Source organism: Aquila chrysaetos, chromosome Z (genome assembly GCF_900496995.4).
Source record: "Aquila chrysaetos chrysaetos chromosome Z, bAquChr1.4, whole genome shotgun sequence".
Lineage (NCBI taxonomy): Eukaryota > Metazoa > Chordata > Aves > Accipitriformes > Accipitridae > Aquila > Aquila chrysaetos.
In genome coordinates this window covers 17,060,039-17,083,555 of record NC_044030.1, presented here as the reverse complement: position 1 = coordinate 17,083,555, position 23,517 = coordinate 17,060,039, and the positions used below count along the sequence as shown (strand labels likewise).

General features: G+C 38.2%; 1 protein-coding gene across 9 annotated transcripts in view; it reads left to right on the top strand.

Annotated features, from left to right (window-relative positions):
• BDP1 (B double prime 1, subunit of RNA polymerase III transcription initiation factor IIIB) overlaps positions 1–23,517 on the top strand; it is a 58,660-nt gene that overhangs the window by 9,618 nt on the left and 25,525 nt on the right. For 5 of the 9 annotated variants that reach the window (XM_030005034.2, XM_030005028.2, XM_030005035.2 and 2 more), the window contains exons 8-27: positions 503–557; positions 1,260–1,403; positions 3,043–3,318; positions 3,648–3,825; positions 4,840–4,999; positions 8,609–8,685; positions 10,121–10,265; positions 10,431–10,507; positions 11,098–11,257; positions 11,678–11,760; positions 12,957–13,188; positions 13,667–13,854; positions 14,583–14,799; positions 15,295–15,482; positions 16,033–16,234; positions 17,736–17,851; positions 18,549–18,768; positions 19,882–20,066; positions 20,503–20,565; positions 22,677–22,887. In XM_030005034.2, the coding sequence (XP_029860894.1) occupies positions 503–557; positions 1,260–1,403; positions 3,043–3,318; positions 3,648–3,825; positions 4,840–4,999; positions 8,609–8,685; positions 10,121–10,265; positions 10,431–10,507; positions 11,098–11,257; positions 11,678–11,760; positions 12,957–13,188; positions 13,667–13,854; positions 14,583–14,799; positions 15,295–15,482; positions 16,033–16,234; positions 17,736–17,851; positions 18,549–18,768; positions 19,882–20,066; positions 20,503–20,565; positions 22,677–22,887 (3,177 nt within the window). The remainder of the gene's footprint in view (positions 1–502; positions 558–1,259; positions 1,404–3,042; positions 3,319–3,647; positions 3,826–4,839; positions 5,000–8,608; positions 8,686–10,120; positions 10,266–10,430; positions 10,508–11,097; positions 11,258–11,677; positions 11,761–12,956; positions 13,189–13,666; positions 13,855–14,582; positions 14,800–15,294; positions 15,483–16,032; positions 16,235–17,735; positions 17,852–18,548; positions 18,769–19,881; positions 20,067–20,502; positions 20,566–22,676; positions 22,888–23,517) is intronic. The other 4 variants (XM_030005029.2, XM_041120736.1, XM_030005031.2 and 1 more) reach the window with 4 other exon arrangements.

Genomic DNA, 23,517 nt, shown 5'->3' with positions numbered 1-23,517 from the left:
ACTGATAATTTTGATGCTAATTGCTTTTTTTAATACCTGTTTCCAAGGGGTAGTAAGTATTGGAAACATTAATATGCTGGGTTGAATTCCGATCGACATATCTAGTAAGTCTAGCATACCTAGACATGGTTTGTCTCGATTTTGTTTTAATTGAAGAATGCTCATAAGCAGAAGTAGATATTTGGTGAGGGTCTTCTGTGTTGCTTCTTCCGTGGTATCTGGCTGGGAAAACCTTTGATATTTCAAACCCTGTTTAGATTGGAAGTAAGGACAAAGATACTGAAAATAAAAAAAATTATGACTGGTGATATTAATTGGTGACAGATTTTATATTTAAAAATTAATTACCAACTTGTGTTCTGTGAGTGTGCTTGTAAGTTTTAACAACTTTAGTTCGTAGAAAATTTTGTTGCATTGAAGAAGGCTTATCTTGAGCTGCCATTTTGTACAATATATTGCATTTCTTGTTTACTAAAAAAGACAAATATACCTTTGCTTTCAGAATAAGTTCAAACGTGAGGAAAAAGCTAATGGATGGAGGATAGACAAAGCTTTCAGTAAGTAAAGTAAATGTAACCCACCCTACAATGAGTCATTAAATGGTAGTCATCTTTTTTTCATGGTAATTTTTGGGCTTTGCCTTGCTTGAATTAATTATAAGGAAAAGTTTTTGCTCATAGGTGAGTTCAGAAGCTGGGGAGTCTTAGGTTTTTATAACAAGCATGGTTCACAGTAAAGATCTTTACGTTTAATTTCTGGCTTTTCTATATGTCTGATAAATGAGATTAATATAAACTTTTCTATATATCTATTCAATTGAAGATTATTCTGATTCATGGGAATTTCTAGTACAGTTACTTACTGTAAACTGCTTTGAGAATCCTTAAAGGCTTTGTGTGTTATTTGAATGAGCTACATAATGCATGCATGTTAATACATGCATAGCATGTTAATACATTATTTGAAACTATGGTACAATTCACATATTTGTCACTTCTCAAATTTCCTAAACTACTAAGTGCTATGATTTTTTACCATTTGTTTTTCAAAACCAAGCTACCGTAATCCATATATATGTCAACTCTAGTCCCTGCTCAAGTGGTACAGAAAGTATTTTCAAAAAGAATTATCTGTTTCAATTTATATAACCGTTGCTTTTTTATATCATAATATGTGCCACTGATTATTTTACAAAGCAGAAACTTGGAAAAAATACCAGGTTTGAAATCTTTTCTTATTTCTTTGCTTTAATCTGATAGAAGAAAAGCGGCCCTTTGATTTTGAATTCTTTGCCCAGCTGCTTGAGAAGGTCTTAGCAGATGAGGAAAAGAGGAAGCAAAAGACTGTTAAAAGCCAGAAGCCAAAGGAAAAGAAGCTATCAAGGCCTCGGAAGAAGCCAAAAGGTACTTCAAAAGAATGCTTGAGATACATTACTGACCACTGCTCTGTAATGCTGTTGCTAGCAGAGGAAAAAATCACATAGGGAGTGTTTTACTTCCCTGTTCTGGACAGGGCAATGGCTTCATAGCATAATTTTTTCAGATGTTGTTTACTGATGTGCAGGATGTTAATAATTGGTAGCAGCTGGTTTCCTGAGGTGTGTGTGCTCTGGGCAGGAATGTTAGACCACACTGAGATTAGTGCTCTTCCACAGACTGAAGCACTGATATTCTAAATGGGATATTCTAATTTGAGATTTGATAAGTATCTCCATGAGTTGCTAACAAATTAACTTCTAGAATCCTTGGGCGAAAACTCTATTTTTGGCAAGCTGTTCTGTGACTTCTAATTTAAATTTTCCTTACATTTAAAGCCTTTTTCTCTTAAGGGTTCTGTTTCTCCTTTAATTATAGTTGAATCCCTAAGTCTGAAGGGTGTGATTCTTTTCAGGGAGTCTTGTAAAAGTTGTTTTAGTTTTCTGGTCTGTTGAAAATAAAGGATAAAGATTACGTTTAATTACTATTGATCACCATGTAGTGTCTTATTACCTGAGTACCTGTGAAAGGACCTTTCATAGCTGTGCTTAAATTAAAAACAGTTATACTGACACCACTTCATAAATTCCCTGCTAATTCTGTGGGGTTGTTCACTTGTTTGTTCCACAAAACCCCATTTTCTTGTAAGTGGTATTGTGGAACAAACAAGTGAACAACCTTTTAAAGGGGATGCTAGCTAGGAAGCAACATCACTGTTTAATTCTTAAAATTGACTTAGTAGCTGCTTTTCTATAGCCTTGATTTCAGATTTGATTAAGTAAAATGTCCCACCTATTAGGACTCACAGCCACATATAGAAATTCTGTTTGTAGACTTTAATGGTAGATTAAAGGTACTTAATGTGTAAAGCAATGTGAGTATGCTTTTCTATTTCTCATGCATTTTGGATTTCTTAATTACAGCGGACCAAGTTCATATAAGAATAATAAAAAGGACAGGGAAAGGTTCTTGGCGGTTGACATTCTGCATAAATACAGGATCAAGACAAAATGTCCTGAAAAGGGGAGGGAGGAGACTTTTAGAAACTTGTTAAACCCAGAGAAAAGAACTTGTGAATTATTAGGTAGATAATAATTCAGCTTTCTTAGGTAAATAAGAATGATTAACTACAATACATTTATTAATCAAAATTATTATTTCATGGCATACTTTCTGCAACTGTCATCTCCTCTTTCTTCAGAGATATGATAATTCTTTACAGGAATAGCCAGGAATGCCTATTTTTCCTGGATCCAGAAGTGACTGTGTAGCCTGCTAAAAAGTATAGGAACAAGAACATTTACTAAACTGGCTTTATATACTATATTGACTTTACCCTGGTGAAGCATTGTGTCATGTACAGAATGTGTTTTGCGTTTAGTGTTGAAGTTAATCTATGCTGGAGCTTTCTGTTAAGTCAGTGACTAACTTCTCATGGTCCTGCTCATGGCAGTATATTGGCAGCGATGTATGAATTCACAAGACGTTGCTAGTGGAAATATCTTTGCGATTTATGGCTCCTAATACTCCATGAGTCTATTAACCAGGAACCATATTGTCTCAATAGCAAAAGCTGCCAGCACAGAAGCTGCTAATGATCAAGATGATCTTCAGGAAGCCAGAATTTCTGATGCAGAAGCAGATGCTGTGACAGCTGAGAAAGAAAATGAGGAATCTTTGGGCGTTTCTGAACAGGCAGAACAGGTTGCATTAGAGCCAGCATTAGCAAAAAAGAAGAGAAAGAAGAGGCGAAAAGATGATCTTGAACAGGAAGTGGAGAATCTTCCAGAAGAAATGGCTGTACCTTCAAAAATAGCTGAAGAAGGGAAATCCTCTGAGAAAAGTAAGAGGCAAAAATGCTCAGTTTCAAATGTTCAAATATAAATTTTATATAAAGACATTGCAAACTTAAAAACGAGAACTTGGGTTTTGATTTGTATCACTGATCTGCCTTGGGAGGTTGTGGAACAATGCCTTTCAAAATCAGCTTTCATACTAAATCTAAACATTTTCTTTTAAGAGAACAGGTCTCTTAAATCTTAATACTTAAGCATTTTCTACTGGGATTTTTTGTCTTAAATTAACTCTTGCTTCACTGTAGCGAGGATTCGAGAATTGGATTTCTAAGATGTTGCCCAGAATGTCCAAATCAATGTAATTCTTATTCATTAGCAGAAAAAAAAGTGGTATGTGATGCAAACAATGATGGTCATACTACCTGTAGAGAAAAACTGGGTAGTGTTACTGAAGAAAACCAAGATGAGACTGCTGTTACAGAGGAAGAGAGATCAGTGTCCTGTTTACCAGTGGATGATGTAATGGAGAGAGAAAATGATGTCAATTTATGCAGGTAATGTTTACAGTGGAAAGCTTAGGCAAAATAAAAAATAGTTTAAAGGTTTAATATTGGGTTTATTTATTCATGCTTACCATCATGTTAACTGGCACAGAATGGGCAGGTTTTTTGTTTCTGAGGACTGTCCAGAGTTTTAGTAAGCTGTTTTTCATTTACACTCTCAGTATATTCTCTGCCCTGATAGGCAGTCCTTGCAAATCCCATCCAAAACCGCTTTCATTTCCTTTTTTTTTTTTTTTTTTTTGCGTGGTCGTGAAAAATATTGGCTTATCCTAACTCCTAATATTTCTGTCAAAGCACTGCTTGGTAATGTGGCTAAGTAGTGTTGCTATACACTTGGAATTTATATCTGTTTTTAGTAAGATGGTTCTTCTGGCAAAGGAATGCTGCTTGGACTTTTATTTATGCAGAACCTGGGTGGGAGGCAAGCTTTTGGGCATTATTTTACTAGAAAGAAAGTGAATTGCTTTAGTGTATTAAACTTGTTATATAAGAAAGTGGTAAATTTAAAAAATTGTTACGAAGCTGTTAGTGCTACTTCAGAACTTTGCATGTTAATTGTTGTATTTAGTTGTATTGTAATAGTTTGTTATTTCATACAGTTCCCAGCAACTTTTGTGTGCCTTAATACCTCATTGGAAGCATATGAAGGAACAGTATTTGTCTTTGAACTTAACATAGATTGTTATGGAAGATCGGGGGTGGGGGGGAAAGCTTGTGCACACAGTGTTTATTTTATTAAAGTCTGTTTCTAAAAAACTATCTAGTCTAGAATATTCAGATGGGATTTTAACATCTTGTAATAGCATTGCAAAAGTACAAACATTGTTTTAAAGCTTGTATCCTACAAATATCACTAAAACTTGTTAGATTCTGTGAAACACATGTAGTTATTTAATTGCAAAATTGCATAATTTTTCTGTGCAACTTGATCTATCTGTAAACAATAATAGCTTTTTTATTAAAATACACTAATACAATGTTTTTATGTGCTTTTGTTGATTTCAGCTTCGAAGGTAGCAATGATATTATACTAGAAACGGAATCTGCTAAACTGAGAGCTCTGGATATTAGAGATGATACATCACAGGAAAGCCAGATTTCAGATTTACCGGTTTCAGAGATTAGAGGCAAAGAAAGAGAATCTGAAGAAACTAGAGAAACAAAGGTATTTTTATTTTTTATGTGTGTCCTGGTTTCAGCTGGGATAGAGTTAACTGTCTTCCTAGTAGCTGGTACAGTGCTACATTTTGAGTTCAGTATGTGAAGGATGTTGATAACACTGATGTTTTCAGTTGTTGCTAAGTAGTGTTTAGACTAATGTCAAAGGTTTTTCAGCTTCTCATGCCCAGCCAGCGAGAAAGATGGAGGGGCACAAGAAGTTGGGACGAGACACAGCCAGGGCAGCTGACCCAAACTGGCCAACAGGGTATTCCATACCATGGGACATCACATCTAGTATATAAACTGGGGGGAGTTGGCCTGGAGGGGATTGCTGCTTGGGAAGTAGCTGGGCATCAGTCAGTGAGTGGTGAACAATTGCATTGTGCATCACTTATTTTGTATATTCCAATTCTTTTATTATTATTATTGTCATTTTATTATTGTTATTATTATAATTATTAGTTTATTCCTTTCTGTCCTATTAAACTGTCTTTATCTCAACCCACAAATTTTACCTTTTTTTGACCTGATTCTCCCCCCCATCCCACTGGGTGGCAGGTGGGGAGTGAGTGAGCAGCTGTGTGGTGCTTAGTCACTGCCTGGGGTTAAACCATGACAGTCCATTTTGGTGCCCAACGTGGGGCATGAAGGGTTGAAGTAATGACAGATCTGACCAGGGCATGTTAAAACAAATTTGTTACAAGCATTCATTAGTTTAATAGTTGCTGGTCACAATGTTATGACCCATGCTGGACAGACCAGGGAAGGGTTGTGGGGAGTTCAGAATTCCCTCGGGCTAAATTAAGGTGAAATGACACCAAAAGATCAGTTGAAGGTTTTATTCGTGGCAGAAGCAAACTGAACTTGGAAGGTGTAACAGTAGGTGGCGGGGTTTCTCACAACAGGAATTGGAGTGGAACTACCTCAGTAAACCGTGTAACCCGTGGTAACCATGTACATCAATTCAGGGAAGAAGGAGGTCTCTCCCGTTGAGTCACGAGGTTCAGAGCGGACTCCCTTGCGTTCTAGACTCCTCAGAGAGGAGCCCAGGGGTGGCTGAATCCACTCCTAGTCCCAGACTGGGTCAATGGTTTATGTCTAAAGGGGTGAGGTGTAGGGATTATGGAAAAAAGAGGAGGGGGGTGAGGTGGGGAGGAGAGAGACAGACAGAAAGAGGAAAAGAAGGATTTCACCAGTCCTGGGTCCAGCGTTGGTCTAGCCAGCCTAGAGGTCCAGTTCCGGAGGGTGCACACACATCGGGCTTCGGTTCGTGCCCTTTTATTATCTCCTTGCCCCTCCTTTGGACAGGCACTTGAACTCATTAGGCTAATTAGCTGTCATGCGTGGTTTGTGCTTCCAGAACCTTTAAGAAATGGGTCAGTGGGCTTTGGGGATGGTTTGGGGAGTAACTTCTCTCTCCCTGCAGGCGTGACTGTTCTTTGACCTCTGGCCATACATGGTGAGCTGCTCCGCTCTGTGTATCAGAACAGAGAACAGCACACCCTCCGTGCCCTGTTGCTAACCAACTTCTTACCTGCAGTTTGTCGCTATGCAGGTTTCAGCCTTATCCAGAATTTGCCCCATCTCAATATTTGAGACATTAAGTCTTTCAGTCTTTCATGCACAGTGTTGATTTATTGGCTCTTAGAGTTGCGGTGCCTGTTCTTGGAGTTGTGTTATGTATCATATTATTTGCCATGCCAGCACAATGTTGGAAACTGATTTGAGCAGGACTGTATTCTTTGGATTGTTTTAAACCTGATGCCTGGTAGTTTAAGACGCACTGTACTTCTACTGTTATGTTCCTGTTCATCTTCTCCAAGCTATTCTTGTTTATAATGCCACTTTTTCCTTTCTCCAGTAATGTTGTTTTTAAGATGAGGAGTCCTAATCTTACATTTCTCCTCATATAGAGAAAGTTCCCTTCCTCTGATCATCCTTCTGTCCTTGCATCATTGTCACTTTTGGAACTTAATATCATACTGTTTAAAGACTTGTGCTGAGGGGGAATTAATTACTTTCTCTTGTGCTTTCTAAGACGAAAAATGATCTTACGGCTAAAGTTTGTGGTGAGAGATTAGGAAATTCTAAGTGTTAGTGTCTCCCTAATGTGACGGGCAAATTATTTGTCATTTGGCTTTTATTTTGGATTCTGTTACCTAAAATAATGTCTTCATCTTAACAGAAAATCAGCTACTTAGGATCTTCACAAATACTAAATGCCTGTAGTTGGAAATGTTACAACAATACAATCTCCTGAGATTAGTTGGAATAATATTTATAAAAATCAATGAAGTGAACAGGGCAATGTGCTATATACACCAGCCTATAGGGATGTCAGTAGCCTGAGTAGCTAAGCTCTCTGGCTGATTAATTATAGCTGTTTGACATGAGAAAAAGGCATAATAATCTCTAAAACTGATAATTTCAAAAGACCTTTTATGTCAGTTCTAATTCTCTTGCCTTGCTGTGGTTAATTAACTTTAAAAGTATATGAACATAATCACTGACCTAAAACTAGTTTTACCTTAATTCACTAAACAGATTCCATAAAATCTTTGCTGTAATTGTGATTAGTTTGCTATGTTGTCAGATTTTTTTTTTTTTCATTTTCAGAGTGATGGTTAGTGCTTTCTAGGAAAATGAATTAAATACTACACCTGGAAAGTAATGGTAGCTGATACTGCCTAAGGAGTCTGTTATCAGCCTCATCCAATTAAAAGACAAAGAAATGGGCTGACAGGAACCTCATGAACTTCAGCAAGGGAAGTGCAAAGTCCTGCTCCTGGAGAGGAACCACCCCAGGCACCAGTACGTGCTGGGGGCACCCAGATGAAAAGCAGCTTTGCAGAAAAGAATGTGGGCGTTCTGGTGGGCACCAAGTTGAACATGAGCCAGTAACGTGCCCTGGCTGCAAAAAAGGCTAATGGTATTTAGGGCTGCATTAGGAGAAGTGTTGCCAGCAGGTTGAGGGAGGTGATCCTTCCCCCCTATTCAGCACTGGTGAGTCCACACCTGAAGTACTGTGACCAGTTCTGGGCTCTCTGGTGTAAGACATATGAACATACTGGAGATACCCTATGAAAGGGCTATAAAGATGGTGAAGGGACTGAAGCATTTCTCCTCTGATGAAAGGCTGAAGGAGCAGAGACAGTTCAGCCTGGAGAAAGAGAAGGCTTAGGGGGATCTCGTCAATATCTATATGAAAACCTAAACGAAAGGTCCAAAGAGGACAGAGCCAGGCTCTTTCCAGTGATGCCTAGTGACAGGACAAGAGGTGATGGGCACAAAATGAAACACAGGAGGTTCCCTCTGAACATCAGGAAACACTTTTTCCACTGTGAGGGTGACAGAGCACTGGCACAGGTTACCCAGAGACTGTGGATTCTCCATCCCTGGCAATATTCAAAAGCCATCTGACATGGTATTGGGCAACCAGCTCTAGGTGGCCCTGCTTGAGCAGGGAGGTTGGACCAGATGACCTGCAGAGGTCCTTTCCTACCTCAACCATTCTGTGAATCTTGTTCTTGATTCTGCTTTTCTTCACCTTACAGCAAAGAGTTCTACATTTATTGTTTCTTCACTACAACTTGGTTTTTTTCCCCTTACTCAGAACAAAGACATACATGACTTACATAGACCGGATGAAAAGCAGAGTGCATCAGAAAGTGATTCTCAGTCTGAAATCATGTAAGTGTAATTATTTTACCTTGCGGTGGTACTTGGTCTAAACCTGCATTTACTTAATTTGAATATAATTCTGATTGACCATAGTAGGTTGGACTAGACGGTAGATCATGATAACTTTTTTTCCATATTCAGTGAAGTTTCTGTAAAAAAACTTTGATCACAGAGGAGCAATGCTTTGACTAAGATTTGAAATGTTGCTTGGGAATGAGGAGGAAGGCTTAACCAAGCTTAGGAAAAAGCTAGCCCCTCTACAGTCAGCAAGAACGAGAGATTTCTCTGAAGAAGTTCTGCCATTTTGTGGGTGAACCTTGCTTGTGAAAGTTGATCTGTATTTTTTTTTTTTTTTTTTAAATAAAAGGGCCTTGCTGTACTCTTTGAAATTAGCAGTTGTCCATCAGAGCTTATTAGTTCTACACATCATGTGTATGGCGTGTTCATACCTTCCTAATTGAAAACTGTTGCTCCTTGGAACTCAGTGCAAGAGTCTAAGTTGAGACATACCTCTCTAGAAGATACTCTAAGCTGTCTCTGTCTTACCTGTGCTCCTTTATTAAGTTAATCTTTGTGACTAGTTCTTACGCTTACTGCTGTAACTGAGTGGTAATGTTTAAACAAGTATGTCCCTAGAGTTTCCATTTTTGTGTGATCAGGAACTTCCTATTCCATGGTTTAATTTTTTAAAGGTGATTTAGGGATGGGCTACTAGTTAACGCTAAATTGTTTTTCATACTTCTGTCTTTCCTTTATTGAAGGGTAACTCACTCTTATGGTAAAGACTGTCAAAGCTTTATTTGTCCTGTCCTAGGAAGAATATAAGAAAAGGTAGTAGTTCCCAATCTGAATATTACTGATAAGCTACAGGGCTCTGTCAAACAGTGTGTGAATCCCAGGACACATTATCATAATGGTTAAGGACACAGAGATTGATGTATGTACCCCATTCTTCAGTAATGTATGAATGTTGGCAGTAGCACAAGGTGTTTTGAAAACAGCAGTTCATAGTTCTGTGGGTGAGATAGCTTTGAAAAGGGGATGGAGGGGCAGGAGAGACAGATGCAAAATGTTGCATATAAGCAAATCTGCTCTACTTTGGAGCAGATTTCTATTGTTTCTATTGAAATCAGTAAGCCTGTTCACACTGACATCAACTGTGAATCCCTAGGAGAAAGAGGTATTCCTATTTAACAGCAAGAAATGCTTCCTTTGAATATTTTAAAGTAGATTCCACTGAAAGCCAGTAAGGCTAAGGTTATTTGACACTCTTTGCATTAAGTAGTAGCATATCTTCTAATATCAGAAAGATGTAATGTAACTTTTTCAGTTTATTGTCTTGCTGCATTACCTATGCAGTCTGTGGTGCTCTTGAAGTACATCTTGGACCACATAAGACTTTAAGTTTCTCTTTGATAATAACACCTTTTTTTTATATCTTAAGCAAAAGTGAAAAGCCATTAGACAGAGGGTGCTTGCAAAGACCTAAACCAAATTTAGTGAGATCATCTGGAAAGAGAGAAGCAGCAACCCAAGAGAAAATGGAGGCCGAGACTTCCTCTCCAAACCTTGTGAATGCAGATAAAAAGGTCAGCAGGAAGAATGTTGCTTAATATGCTATGCTCTTGATGTTGTATGTGTTTTGATCAATGCTGATACTGTGGGCCAGCTACAGTCTGATACATAGTATTCTGAGAACTGCTTCTGGGGTATCTGCGCTTGGCCAACAGTAACATTCCTTACCTCAATTCCAGTGCTCTAAGGAAGACAGTAGAAGAAACAGAAATGAAGCCACAGAAGTAGAGAACACTGATTTGGATAGTAAATCTGAGTAGGTATTGCGATTGCTTTTCCAGTCTCCTGGAATTAACTGACTATAATTGTTAATTTATTCTATATAGTGCTTTTATAAAAAGACAACAGTAATGGTGAAGTTTTAATATAAATCATAAATTCGACTGGCATTTTCTTGGATGATATCAAGTGGTACTATGATAGAAGGTATGTGCTTCTTTTCTGGGAAGTTGAGAAATGCATTACTTTTAAGAAGTACCAACTCTGCTTGGAATTTGGGAGGGGGAGCGGGGGAAGTGATAACTATAGCTTTGCCTTCCTTCCACCCTCAGTTGTCAGCTCATGGCTCTGCTTCTGACACTTGCAGAAGCAGCTATGATATGCAGTCTAGTTATGTTCTTTCCCTGTGTGATAACTTTGTATCTTTTTAGTAGGTAGATAAATTGAGTTTTCACACTCTGTAAGACTAAACAAAGTTTGGTTCTCATGTGAAGAAACTTGCATAAGTTTGTGCAAATCCTTCTGAAGACAACCCAATTCCAGTAAAGCAAGCTGTGCAAGTCATTGAATATTACATGGGCTTGAATATTATAGAGTAAATGTCACTGTTGTGGATCCTTTGTGCAGAGTACCTGAAAAAACTGTAATTGCAAAGGCAATAGTTAGAGGATGTCGACAAAGATTGAAGCCTAATGTTACAAGAGCGTCTGGAAGGAAAGAAGAGCCTGGAAAAGATGCAGGAAATGATAAAATGTCCCATCCACAACCTAAGGGGGAAACCGAAAAGGTATCTAATAGAGTAAGGTAACTGGAGATAATGTGTTAGCTAAAAAGCTGCTGGGTGCAACAGCAATGTTATCTTTTTCGTTTTTTCTTTTTTTCCCCTGAGTATGACCAGGAATCAGCCACTTACTTAACCTGCAGTGACAGTGTGATACTGCTTAGAGGCCTCAGCTAAGCTGGGAGCTTTTCACACAAACAGTATATGCGAATAATCTTTCATGTCCTGCAGCGAATATAGCTTTAGTTGTTTGATCTAGATTTTACTGCACCTTTCTGACTACGTGAAATGTACCCTGTAATTGTCTGTGTCTGTCATAAGCAATCCGTTTTGTGTCCAGTTGTGGACAGTTACCTGGTCTGTTAGGTAATGCTGTACTTTATAAATGTAAGAGAGTTAATGTCTTAATGTTCTATTTCTATTCAGAATACTGACCAAAGTAGTAAGTCTGATGCTACCAGCGAAGAAGCTGCAGAAAAAGATGTTAAAGTCGTGGACACACTGTCTCAGTAAGTATGTGAAAAATGAGAAGACATGTGCTGCTCTCCAGCAGCTTGCCATGTCTCTCACTCTGGTAGTATTACATAGTGTGGTAATTATAGATGTTTCTGAAGAAAATTCTGCTGTGAAACAGAAATTGAGGAAAGAATAGGAATCTTTTTTAATGCATGAAACAAATAGATTAAGCGCTTTTGTTTTTAAAGCAGTGCTTTTAAATGAGATATCAGTCGTGATAAATGCAAAAAAACCTGAAAAGTGAGTTCCTTGAAAACTAAAACAAGCCTTCTCTGCCAGCTTTAATACTGAAATGCATCAGTTTCAGTGATTAAGTATTTAAACAATAGGAATAAGTGTTTGTTCTTAAAGCGTAGTTAAGTGTTAGGTATCTGGTATTAGGAGAAAAAATTCCAACATGTGGGCAAGTTAATGCACATGTTAATTAAGAAGTGTTTCTTGTATTTCTCTTCAGTGGAGAAATGGCAGCTGTAGTGTAAAAGGAGGGATACATTTTACAGGAGAAATTAAAAAAAAAACAAAAAACAAAAAAAACCCCAACCAACCAAAAAAGGCACCCCCCCCCCCCCCCCAAAAAACCCAAACCACAAAGCAACAAAAGCAACAAAAAAAATCCCCCAGACTTTTGTTTTTAAAGGGGGATAGTTGAAGAGTGTGGAGGGAAGTAAACTGGGTTTGATAATCTGCCAGAAAAATACTTCAGCAGTTAGTTCTTTCATTAACATGCTATGTAACTTGGTGCTCAGGGTAAAAAGGCATAGAAGAATTTGACAGTTGTAATAATGTGCATCTGATATTTTTACATTAGTAAGATTATGAAGTTATTTATTTTCTGAATGTTTGTGATTTTTAACCCTTCATTAAATTAGGTCCATCTGCCTCTAGACCAGATAGGAATACAAGAAGAGCCCTTATGGGTCAGAAAAGGTCTGTCTAGTGTGGTATCCTGTCTCCAGTGGGAAAAGAAAAAGAACAGGGCAAACATAAGTTTAAACTTGTCAGGTACTTTTTCAGTCTCTAGCAGATACACTTCTAACTTTATTGTTTCATGAAGTTAGTAACGCATGGCTCCATTTTAGATAAGTGTATGTTAATAACTGTTTAAAAAAAAAGAAAAAAAAAAAATCACTTCTCCAAGACTTCCCCCACTTTCAGATGTGGTAGGTAGGGATCTTATGTATTTTTCTAGGTCTAATGAAAGAGCTGGTTTACAAGAAGAGAGCAAACAGAGTGTGCTGAAACCAACACCTCTAAAGAGAGGCAGAGTGCAGAGACCAAAACCAAATCTAAGAACAACTGTTGCAAGGCAAAAAGACCTGACAGATGAAAAAGATCCCGAAGAGGAGAAGACTGAAGGTGGAGAAGTAGAAAAAGGTGTGGTACACCATAGGGATGAAAACAATGATCCATGCCTCAAAAATGTAAGTTTCTTGAGCAGTTGCTTAGGCGCACTCTTTTGCTGGGTCCTAAGTAGAAGCCTTTAGGTACATACCACATAATTTGTAAGCATAGCCTTTGCATGCTTTGTTTATTCTTTCAGAATAAACTCAATCGTCATAGAAATTCTTCATGCTTGCTCTTGCGTTGTTTTCCATGGATAAATGGATTACATGTCACTTTGTTGTGTTATTTGCAATACCAGATCTAAAAAGAGAAGTGCAGAAAAAAAGGTCTCTTGGGAAAGAGATCACTTCAGATAAAAAATATATAGAAAAAATAACAAATTTATACTCTTAAAGTATCTACTAATATTAGTTGGATGCACAGGAAGCAAGAGAGATCTTTTTGAGTGTTTTTGTAGAGATACTAAAATTGACTTTTTCTTTTTCCCCTGCTCTTCTAAAAGGGAGCTTGAGCACATCTTTCATCTTAATAGAGTGAAAATATTATTCCTTTTAGGATGTGATGGCTCATGAAGACACTCATCTGTGCCATGTGATGCTAGAAGGGGATGTCTCTACAGATTCTGAGATGAACTCAATACATGCAAGGCAGTGTTCCCAAGAAAAGTGCTCAGAAGCAGAAAGCTGTGAAAGTGGAAAGGGATTGTCAGATGTCTTGAAACAGGTTTCAGATTTCAATACAGGGTAAAGTTATTTTTTAGATGGATAGAAGGCATTGTTTTGAACCATCAATATCTCTACGTATTCTTCACTTCTACATTCAATTCCAGCATTAAAAACAAGTTTTATATCTATAGTGAGATGTTTAATCAAGACAATACTGGACTTAAACAAAAACCCAAGAGCTCAAAAGCGCTGAATTTATATGTTCTTGGACATTAATTTGATCTTTAGACTGTGAGCCCAGTTTTCAAATAAATACATTTTTCTGATGCTCAGTTCCTGTGGTTATCTACTCCATACTCGTCCTAACAGTGCATCCCTATGGGCTTATATAAGTCCTTGAGTATAGGGTTTGGTTTCCTATTAAAGTGTCCTTTAAAAAAAAACAAAACAACTGTGCTGTAAGATTTACTGGGTAGTTTTAAACATGATGACACAAAGGCATTTGTGAAATGTGTATATTCCTCTCAGAGTGTGATTGGAAGTTGCAGTTGTTCTGAAATGGCATCTTTTTTTAACTTAGCTTTGCTCACCTATTTATAAGATACACAGGTTTTTGGTGGTGTTTGATGTGCTTTTATTGAATCTTTTTTCACAATGTCAGTAACTTTGTTAATTGCTCTAAGACAGCTAAGGATTTTTATACTTGGCTACTGTATTGGAGGAAGCTACATACAAGTATGTCGTGCATGACTCGGACAATCACTGTTGTCCCATGCCTTTGATTGTTCTTTTGTTTGTGTTTGTAGGGAGTCTGGTCCTCGGAAGGAAGAGGAGAAAACTGTTGTATCATCAGCTCTGCTACTGAGGAGTCGATTCCAGAGACCAAAGCCAAATTTAAGAATGACAACTAGTAGAAAGGAAGTGCTGAATGTAAATAATAAAGGTGTATCACAGAAAGATACCAACAAAGAAGAAAGTTTGACGCAGTGTGACAGTGAATGTAACGTCCTTCCCGATACAGATGTAAGGCTTTTGGTTTTTTCGTTAGTTACATTTGAGCTTTTGGGTTTGTGAAATGAAATACTGATGATTTAAATAATACAAAGTTAATCTTTTTTGAAAATATTTTTTCAAAAGCTAAAATTTTCTACATGAAAACTCCTGTACTTTTCACTTCCTTGTATGCGAGGAGAAAAAAATTACATCCACTCTGTATCTCTTGTTATGTGTCCAGATGTCTTTTTGACCTGAGGTGGCGTTGGAGAGTGGACAGTGAAGACAGAAAAGTATTAATAGAAGATGGCAGAGAAGAAACGTAGATTTCAAGCTATTTTGTTTGAAAGAAACAAATGTGTGTTTGTCCTGGAAAGACTAGGAAATTATTAGTTAGCAGTTACAGAGGCATTTTTGTGGGAAACACTTCAGAGAGGGATTGGTACTGAATTTCGTGGACATCATAATGTTTCCTTTTGGTTTAGTATCATGACTTTTTCTGGTTCTTGTGTTTACGTTTTTCAGAAAGCAGGAAAGTATGACGTCCTGCAACCATTGAAATCCTTGGAAAAGGAGAAGTCACTTGGCTCTCAGGAGGTTTCTGAGGGGCCAGGTTGTAAGTCCCCAAAGACATTTTCAAGATCAGAGGATGGTGAACTGAAGTTTTGTGTACCTGAAATTAACCAAGATGACACCTCAACTACTAATGCAGGGTAAGTGCTTAGCTACTTTTCTTTCTTGAGTGTAACAATGAAAGTACTTTAGAAGGAAATCATTGTGCCAACTGGGAAAGAAAAATCTAATAAATACTGAATAAAATCTCAGTTCTCATACTTTTGACACTAGTGATACTAAAATTCCAGTTACTTCTGTGCTAAGCATTAAATTAATGAGCATTCATTTTACAGCTGTTTCATCATCTGAAACACTAGTTTCATCTTCATGTAAGCAGAGGAATATGAGCTTGCTTATCAGAGAAACCATGTGGAAATTGCTTTGGCTTTATAGGAATAAGCAGACAGTAAGTTAATGCTTCCGAGTGAGTGAGTTAATTCTGTTGTAGAAGTAGTTAGGAGACCAGTGCTTTAAAATTTTTGCTGAAACGGACTTTTGTGTTTGTAGTTTAAACTCAGCAGAATTTTACATTTACATGGTTTCTTTTAAAAACTCAGGTTTTAATATAATGAACTTGTGTTTGTTAGTGACATACTTTTGTATTAAGTTTCAGATTTATTTTTTTTCTGTCTGACTTTGCATTGATAGCAAAAATACCACTGAAGAAGAAAGTAAACAAACACCTCTTCAACCTGTCCAGTTAGTACGGAGCAGATTCCAGAGGTACAAGCCAAACTTGGTAAGAGCTGTTGGAAAGAAGGAATTACAAATATCAGAAAATGAGAGGGAGGAAAAGCCTGGAGCAGAGCAGCTGGTATTGCAAAAAGATGAGTCTGCCAATACCATCATTGTAAGTCTTAATAAGTGCTTTGCCTTCAAAAGTATGTTTCCAAGTTGCATGTTCTATTTTATGAAGTTAAATTAGAACATTTAAGTTGCATTCCCTGAAGCTGAAACACCATACTAGATGAAAAATATCCCCAAACCCTGGTATGTTGAGGTATTGCAGGTATGAAATCAGTGAAGTCTACAACTTGTACTATTAATGTATTCTAGAAAATAAGGATCTGATTTTTATTGGATTGCATGATAGGAAAAAGGATTATGCACATTTAAGGTAAACTCTAGAATAAAAATTAGCTTTATATTGCAATACATAAAAATTAGCTTTTTTGCTCATTTTATCTTTCATTTGGATGAATCTGTGTTGAGGAATCTAGTATGGACTATTAAGAGAAGGCAGAGGATAGCTATTTTTCTGTTTTAAAAAAAAAAAAAAAAAAAGTCTTACTAATTTGGTAAGCTTTGACTGGCTTCACCACTACAGTGCCTGATGCTCCTCTACTTTACACAGGTAAATTGAGTCATTCACTTACACTTTGTATGCCCACAGACACTTTACTAGGCACTGCAAAAGGTATTGAAATCCTCAAAAGCCATTATAGTATGATGAAGACTGTTTTGCGGGTTGCTCATGAATCATGTCATGGATATAGGCATCTCTACATAGGCTTGCCTTAGATCTCAAACACAGCTCAGCATTGTAAGAGTGACTTGGTTTTTTGGAGGGGTTATAGCTGGTTTTGTTCTTGAATCTGTGTAGAGCTGGCTTGAAGTACTTGCGTGCTGCTTTCCCAGAGAAGAGCATGAGTGCACTGGATCTGTAGTTTCCCTCTCAGTGCTATGGTGTCAGATCACCCCTAGCCAACAATTCAGCTTTGTCTGTTCTAGACAGTGGCCTGTGGACCATGCACATACATCTGCTCTGTGCTCTGCAAATCTATAGAACCACAGCAGGTCTGATGCTCCTTTGTACTAATAAAGCTGTCACAGTCCTGAAGTGCTGAGGGATGTGTTCGGTGGCTTCTTTGTGGAAAAAGTGTAGCAAATCCAGAGGTAAAACTAATAGGCCCCTCTGAATCTGAGGTTATGTTATAGTGGCTTGGGTGTGTCTGTGCTGTGCTCTGTCTGCAGTGTCCAATTTTTGAAGGCTTTTGCATTTACCAAAGTATTTTGTTTCCACAGTGCTCCATGTAATAGAGAGTTGATTGAATGCTAAATCGAAAAGTGTTACCCATAATGCCTGGATGCATGTAGTATTTAAAAGCCTCACCTTAGCTAGGCCAGGACTAAGAAGACTTCTGTTCCTGCTTGCCTATAAATTGAATTATGTGCTCAGGCAGGTTACCCTCAATAAATATAATGTGATTCTTTTCTTGATTCAGATCCGGAAGATAGCACAGACATCTGTAGGGGGTTTTGTGTTGTTTTTTTTTTCTTTATAAAATACATGTCTGTTTTAAAAACTTCTGATTCTCTTTTTCTTCATGCTTTTTTATTGCAAATTAAAGGGTGAAAATGAAGCTGTATTGTGTCAAGCAGATGTATCGAGCAAAGAGGAACAGGAACAGCAAGAAGCGCCTCAGATGCCCTTTATTTCTGAAAATGTATTGTGTGAACAAAGCAGGTGAGGTTAGAGTTTAGCAAAATTGCATTTGAAAAGCTTCCATCTGGTGCATAATGAGACACCTTTGCAAGTGTCAATTCTTTTGTTCCTTGTTACCTGTCTTTCCCCAATGTTTAATTTTGAGTGCCTACAGGCAGCTTCTTCCCAGGTTTTCAGAGCCCATTTTTAGTTGAGCTGAGCTACTTGTCATTGTTTATCTGGTACATACTTGATCTATATAAGCTTATAGCTCTTTTTGACCAAGATTTTCTTTTATTGGGTTTGTACAGCTACCATACACAGCTACAAATTTTGCAAAGTGTCAGAGATCCCAGTGTGCTCTTCTATTTTACTGCTCTTCTTGTTAAAATAAGACCTGAAGCGTGTAAGAGACTGCAGATACTTTGATGTTGGTATAGTTAGCAGCACAACTTTTTTCTTGATGTTAAAAATGCATTGACAAAGAAATCCTTTTATTCCTTCTCACAAGTTAACCATAAATGCCCCTAGTGAGAAATATATATTTGAAAAGATAAGTTTCTCGATTTTAAACAAAACAGTATATCAGTCTCTAACTCTCTTGTATTAAGGTTGATTCAAAACTTAATGAGTGCAGAATTGCTTCCCCCCCCCCGCCCCAAAGTCAAGTGACATCATTTTTAGGTGGTTTTTTTTTTTGTTGTTGTTCTGTTTTGTTTGTTTGCTTTAAATTCACTAGTGCTGAAAAATCCATTTCCCAAGAAGGCAAGCTGGGTGCTCTGAAACCAGGACAATTCATAAGGAATGGATCTCCAAGAACTAGACCAGACCTAGCAAGAGTATATAGTGAAAAAGAATCTCCAGTGGCACAAAAACTTGTTGCTCCAGTTGAGGAAGAGGCAAATAAAGGAGAGAATCTGCGTGTGGTAGAAGAATCTGAGGAATCTCTTTCCTCAAAAGTGAGAATTCTCTTCAGATATTTCTGACTATACTTTCTGATGCTTGGTTCCACACCAGCTGTTTTAAGACCTCAGAATAAGCTGTTTTAAATGGATAAATTAATTTTGGACTCGTAAGAATTACATTCTTTAATATTTGCACCCTACTATGACGTCTTCTAAAAGTCTGTTAATGACACATTGATAATATATAGTCTTCTGTTAATAAATCTAAAGACTTCACTTGAACATGACTGAAATACAAAATTTGTGATACATGAATAGTTACCTGCATGCCTGTCCTGGTTTTGGCTGGGATAGAGTTGATTGTCTTCCTAGTAGCTGGTGCAGTGCTATGTGTTGAGTTCAGCATGAGAAGAATGTTGATAACACTGATGTTTTCAGTTGTTGCTAAGTAGTGTTTAGACTAATGTCAAAGATTTTTCAGCTTCTCATGCCCAGCCAGCGAGAAAGATGGAGGGGCACAAGAAGTTGGCACGGGACACAGCCAGGGCAGCTGACCCAAACTGGCCAACAGGGTATTCCATACCATGGGACATCACATCTAGTATATAAACTGGGCGGGGGGGGGGGAATCACCACTTGGGGATTAACTGGGTGTCAATCGGCAGGTGGTGAACAATCGCACTGTGCATCATTTGTATATTGCACTCCTTTTATTATTACTGCTGTGGTTTTATTAGTGTTATCGTTATCATTATTAGTTTCTTTTCTGTTCTGTTAAACCATTCTTATCTCGACCCGCGAGTTTTACTTCTTTTCCCGATTTTCTCCCCCATCCCACTGGGTGGGGTGGGGAGTGAGTGAGCAGCTGCACGGTGTTTAGTTGGTGGCTGGGGTTAAACCACGACAATGCCATATTTCTGTTGCTGGGTTTCTTCTGAACTCCTTGGTGGTTGCTCATGAAAGACTGTATTGGTTATAGTATCTGTTTTTATTAGGTAAATACCTCCTCTAAAGGAGTAAGGAACAGTAATGGGTGCCATAAACTACTTGAAAGTTTTTAAGCAAAGTTTTGTCTCAGATTAACATCTTGATTATAACTTGCCATGCTTCATTTTACAGGTGATGTATTTTGTGCTAATATTGTTGGGTTTTTTTCTCAAATCTAAGGATGAGGCGGAAGTATTGTTGTTTGTGGGCAATTTGGCCAAGAATGACAATCTAGACATAAATCCAAAAAGTATGAAGTCAGAAGCACTCTGTTCCTCTGAAAAATCACCTAACTGCCACAGCAAGGGAGAACAAGAACATCTATCTACAGATGCTATAGGAAGCATTCAGGATAGCATAGAAAGGTAAAGTTCCCGGTTGTCAAAGTAAAAAAAGCTCTTTAAAAACTTTGTGTATTTGTCCAGTTGTTTTCATACAGCACTTGCTTTTTGAAGTGTAGGCTCTGAACTGTACTAGTTGTCATATGCTGCATGCTGTGAATGTCACTAGATGGCATCCTTAGGTAATATAAGAGTTTTTAACAGAATTTTTCTCAAGGCCATTTTCCTTTTTAGAAGGTATGTTGCAGGTGAGAGTAGAAGCAAGTAGTCAGAGTTCAGACAGCTGAACTTCTCAGTAATACATTCTTAGGGTACAGTGCACTATGAATGTGGACCCTTGAAAGGAAGATTGAGCAGTGCCATTTGCACTCACTTATAACTGAGAAGTGGTAGGCAGCGTAACATAAAATGAGCTTTCTGTCTAAGATGTATTCTGAGTGTCTTCACTTTTTCTTTCCAGCAGGAGAAGTTCATGCAATGATGTGCAGTGTCCTGGTTCCTTGGTGGAAGTGATGCTTTTTATGTATGTGTAATATGAGGCAGATACTGCTATTTACATGTAACAGTTCTGGGTTATGTTATAAGCTACCTTTTGCTCAATCTTAACGGACACAGAGCAGCCTCAAATCAATTTACTTTTGCTGTTTTCTAAAATTAGCTTCTGGTTCTCATCTGTCTCTGAGCCTCTGCTTAAAATCTCTTTCATAACTTACGTTGAAATCGTATCCCAGAGTCTTTATGCTAACAAGGCAAGGGCCTTACCTTACAGTCTTCTTGGCTTCTGTGATGGTGGAATTTCAGAATCATAGAATGGTTGAGGTAGGAAAGGACCTCTGCAGGTCATCTGGTCCAACCTCCCTGCTCAAGCAGGGCCACCTAGAGCTGGTTGCCCAATACCATGTCAGATGGCTTTTGAATATTGCCGGGGATGGAGACTCCACGGTCTCTGGGTAACCTGTGCCAGGGCTCCGTCACCCTCACAGTGGAAAAAGTGTTTCCTGATGTTCAGAGGGAACCTCCCGTGTTTCATTTTGTGCCCATCACCTCTTGTCCTGTCACTGGGCACCACTGGAAAGAGCCTGTCTCTATCTATGTTTACACCTTCCCTTTGGGTATTTATATACATTGATGAGATTTCCTCACCCACTCCCACCAAGCCTTCTCTTTCTGCAGGCTGAACTGTTCTCACTCTTTTTAGCCTTTCATCATTGGAGAGATGCTTCTGTCCCTTCACCTTTGATAGCCCTTTGCTGGACTCTATCCAGTAAGTCCATGTCTCTCCAGTGACCAGTTCTGGGTGCTCGAGTACCTTGCTGCAGGTGTGGCCTCACAGCACTGAATAGGGGGGAAGGATCACCTCCCTCAACCTGCTGGCAACACTTCTTCTAGTGCAGCCCAGGATACCGTTAGCTTTCTTTGCTGCAAGGGCACATTCCTGGCTCATGTTTATCTTTGTGTCCACCAGGACGCCCACATTCTTTTCTGCAAAGTTGCTTTTAATCTGGGTGCCTCCAGCACATACTGGTGCCTGGGGTTGTTCCTCCCCAGGTGCAGGACTTTGTACTTCCCGTTGTTGAACTGTGTGAGGTTCCTGTCAGCCAATTTCTTCAGCCTGTCCAGGTCCCTCTGGTTGGCAGAATGACCCTCTGATGTATCATCCACTCCTCCCAGTTCTGTGTCAGCTGTAAACTTGCTGAGGGTATGCCCTGTCCCATTGTCCAGATCATTAATGACAATGTTGAACAGGACTGGACACAGTATTGATCCACAGGGTACACTCTTAGTTACTGGCCACCAACTAGACTTTGTGCCACTGATCACCACCCTCTGAGTCTGGTCATTCAGTCAGTTTTCAGTGCACCTCTTTGTCTGCTGATCCAGCCCATACTTCATCAGCTCCCCTGTGAGGATGTTAGGGGAGATAGTGTTAGAAGCCTTACTGAAGTCAAGGTAGACATGATCTACTGCTCTCCCTTCACCTATCAAGCCAGTCATTTCATCATAAAAGGTTATCAGGTTGGTTAAGTGTGACTTCCCCATTGTGAATCCATGCTCACTACTCCAGGTCACCTTCTTGTTTTTTATGTGTCTGGAAATGGTTTCCAGGATTAGTCATTCCATCACTTTCCCAGGGACTGAGGTGAGGTGGACTGTCCTTTAGTTCCCTGGATCCTCCTTTTTGCCCTTTCCCGAGACATGAGGTTAAAAGCCCAAGATTTCTGTCTTACTGATCTGAAAGTGCTTGAACAGATGCTAGAATTTCATCCTGTTTAAAAACAGTAGTACCTTGAGCACTGGAATTAATTAACATAATGTTCCTATGGTTGCTTGATTTTGGGGACATATGGTGGTATAACTGAAGTTTTCTGCTCTACCTGACTTAATGTTGTTTTCCTTCCATAAGAATTTTCTGAAAGTAATCAGAAAGGTTCACTACTGCAGAAGAGCAAATTATCATCTTTTCACATTTTTTCTCCCTTTATGTTTTTTTAAACTTCTCCAACTAAACACATAAAAATGCAGAGCACTTAAGTTCATTTCTAGCTGGAAATACTAAATATTTGATAATAAGCCAAGCTTGTGGAGTGTATTTTGTAGTTCCTGAGAAGTAAAAGTTGAAAAATATTTTTATAGGTCCAATGATATATTAAGTTCTGGAGAAGAAAGTAAACAGAATGATACAATGCCTCAAGCAAGGGAACCCCACTGGAACCCTAGGCCAACCCTAATGAGAGTTACTAGAAAAAGAGATTATCCTGAAGAAGGTGAAAACAGAGAGGAGGACAATGCTGAGAACAGAAATTCAGAAGAGTGTTTGGAGTTAGAAATAACAGGTGTGTCAATGGTAAGTGCTGATCATGTGTTTTGAGCCAGTTTATACCTCAATTCTTCTGTTTAAGTTCTTAGAACCATAGATGGCACAGAAATCCAGTATATGGCTGGGAAAGGTTAATGTGATTCTTTCTTTTTTTTTAATTCACTATCGGAAATTATGCTGAGTAGATGGACTTAGAATCTAAAAAAAGTGGGAATATTTAATGTACAATGTTGTCTTAAGTTTTACAGTTTATACGGTTAGAAGTCTGCATTAAAAATACATGCTAACACTGTTACCAATTAATTTAATGTCTTTTATTCATTGAACAATGGAAATTAAGACAGCTGTCTAACATTAGATACTACCTAAAATCCATATAAATACACTTACAATTTGAAATGTATGTGAAAAAAGTTCAGACCTTCTGCTTAAATTTGCTCAACAGGCCTAACCTAGCCTAGACTAGTTCCTTCTCTGTCTAAAGTTGCGATACCTGAATCAAGTTTATCTGGTGTTCCTCACTTTCTGGATGGATTACTAAAATCTTTCAGTTAACATATTATTTAGTATCCATAGTTGACAAAACTGTGCTTGCTGATGGTTTTTTATGTTCTGGGATATGTTTCTGTATGTGTTTCGAATATTTAAATACTGTTC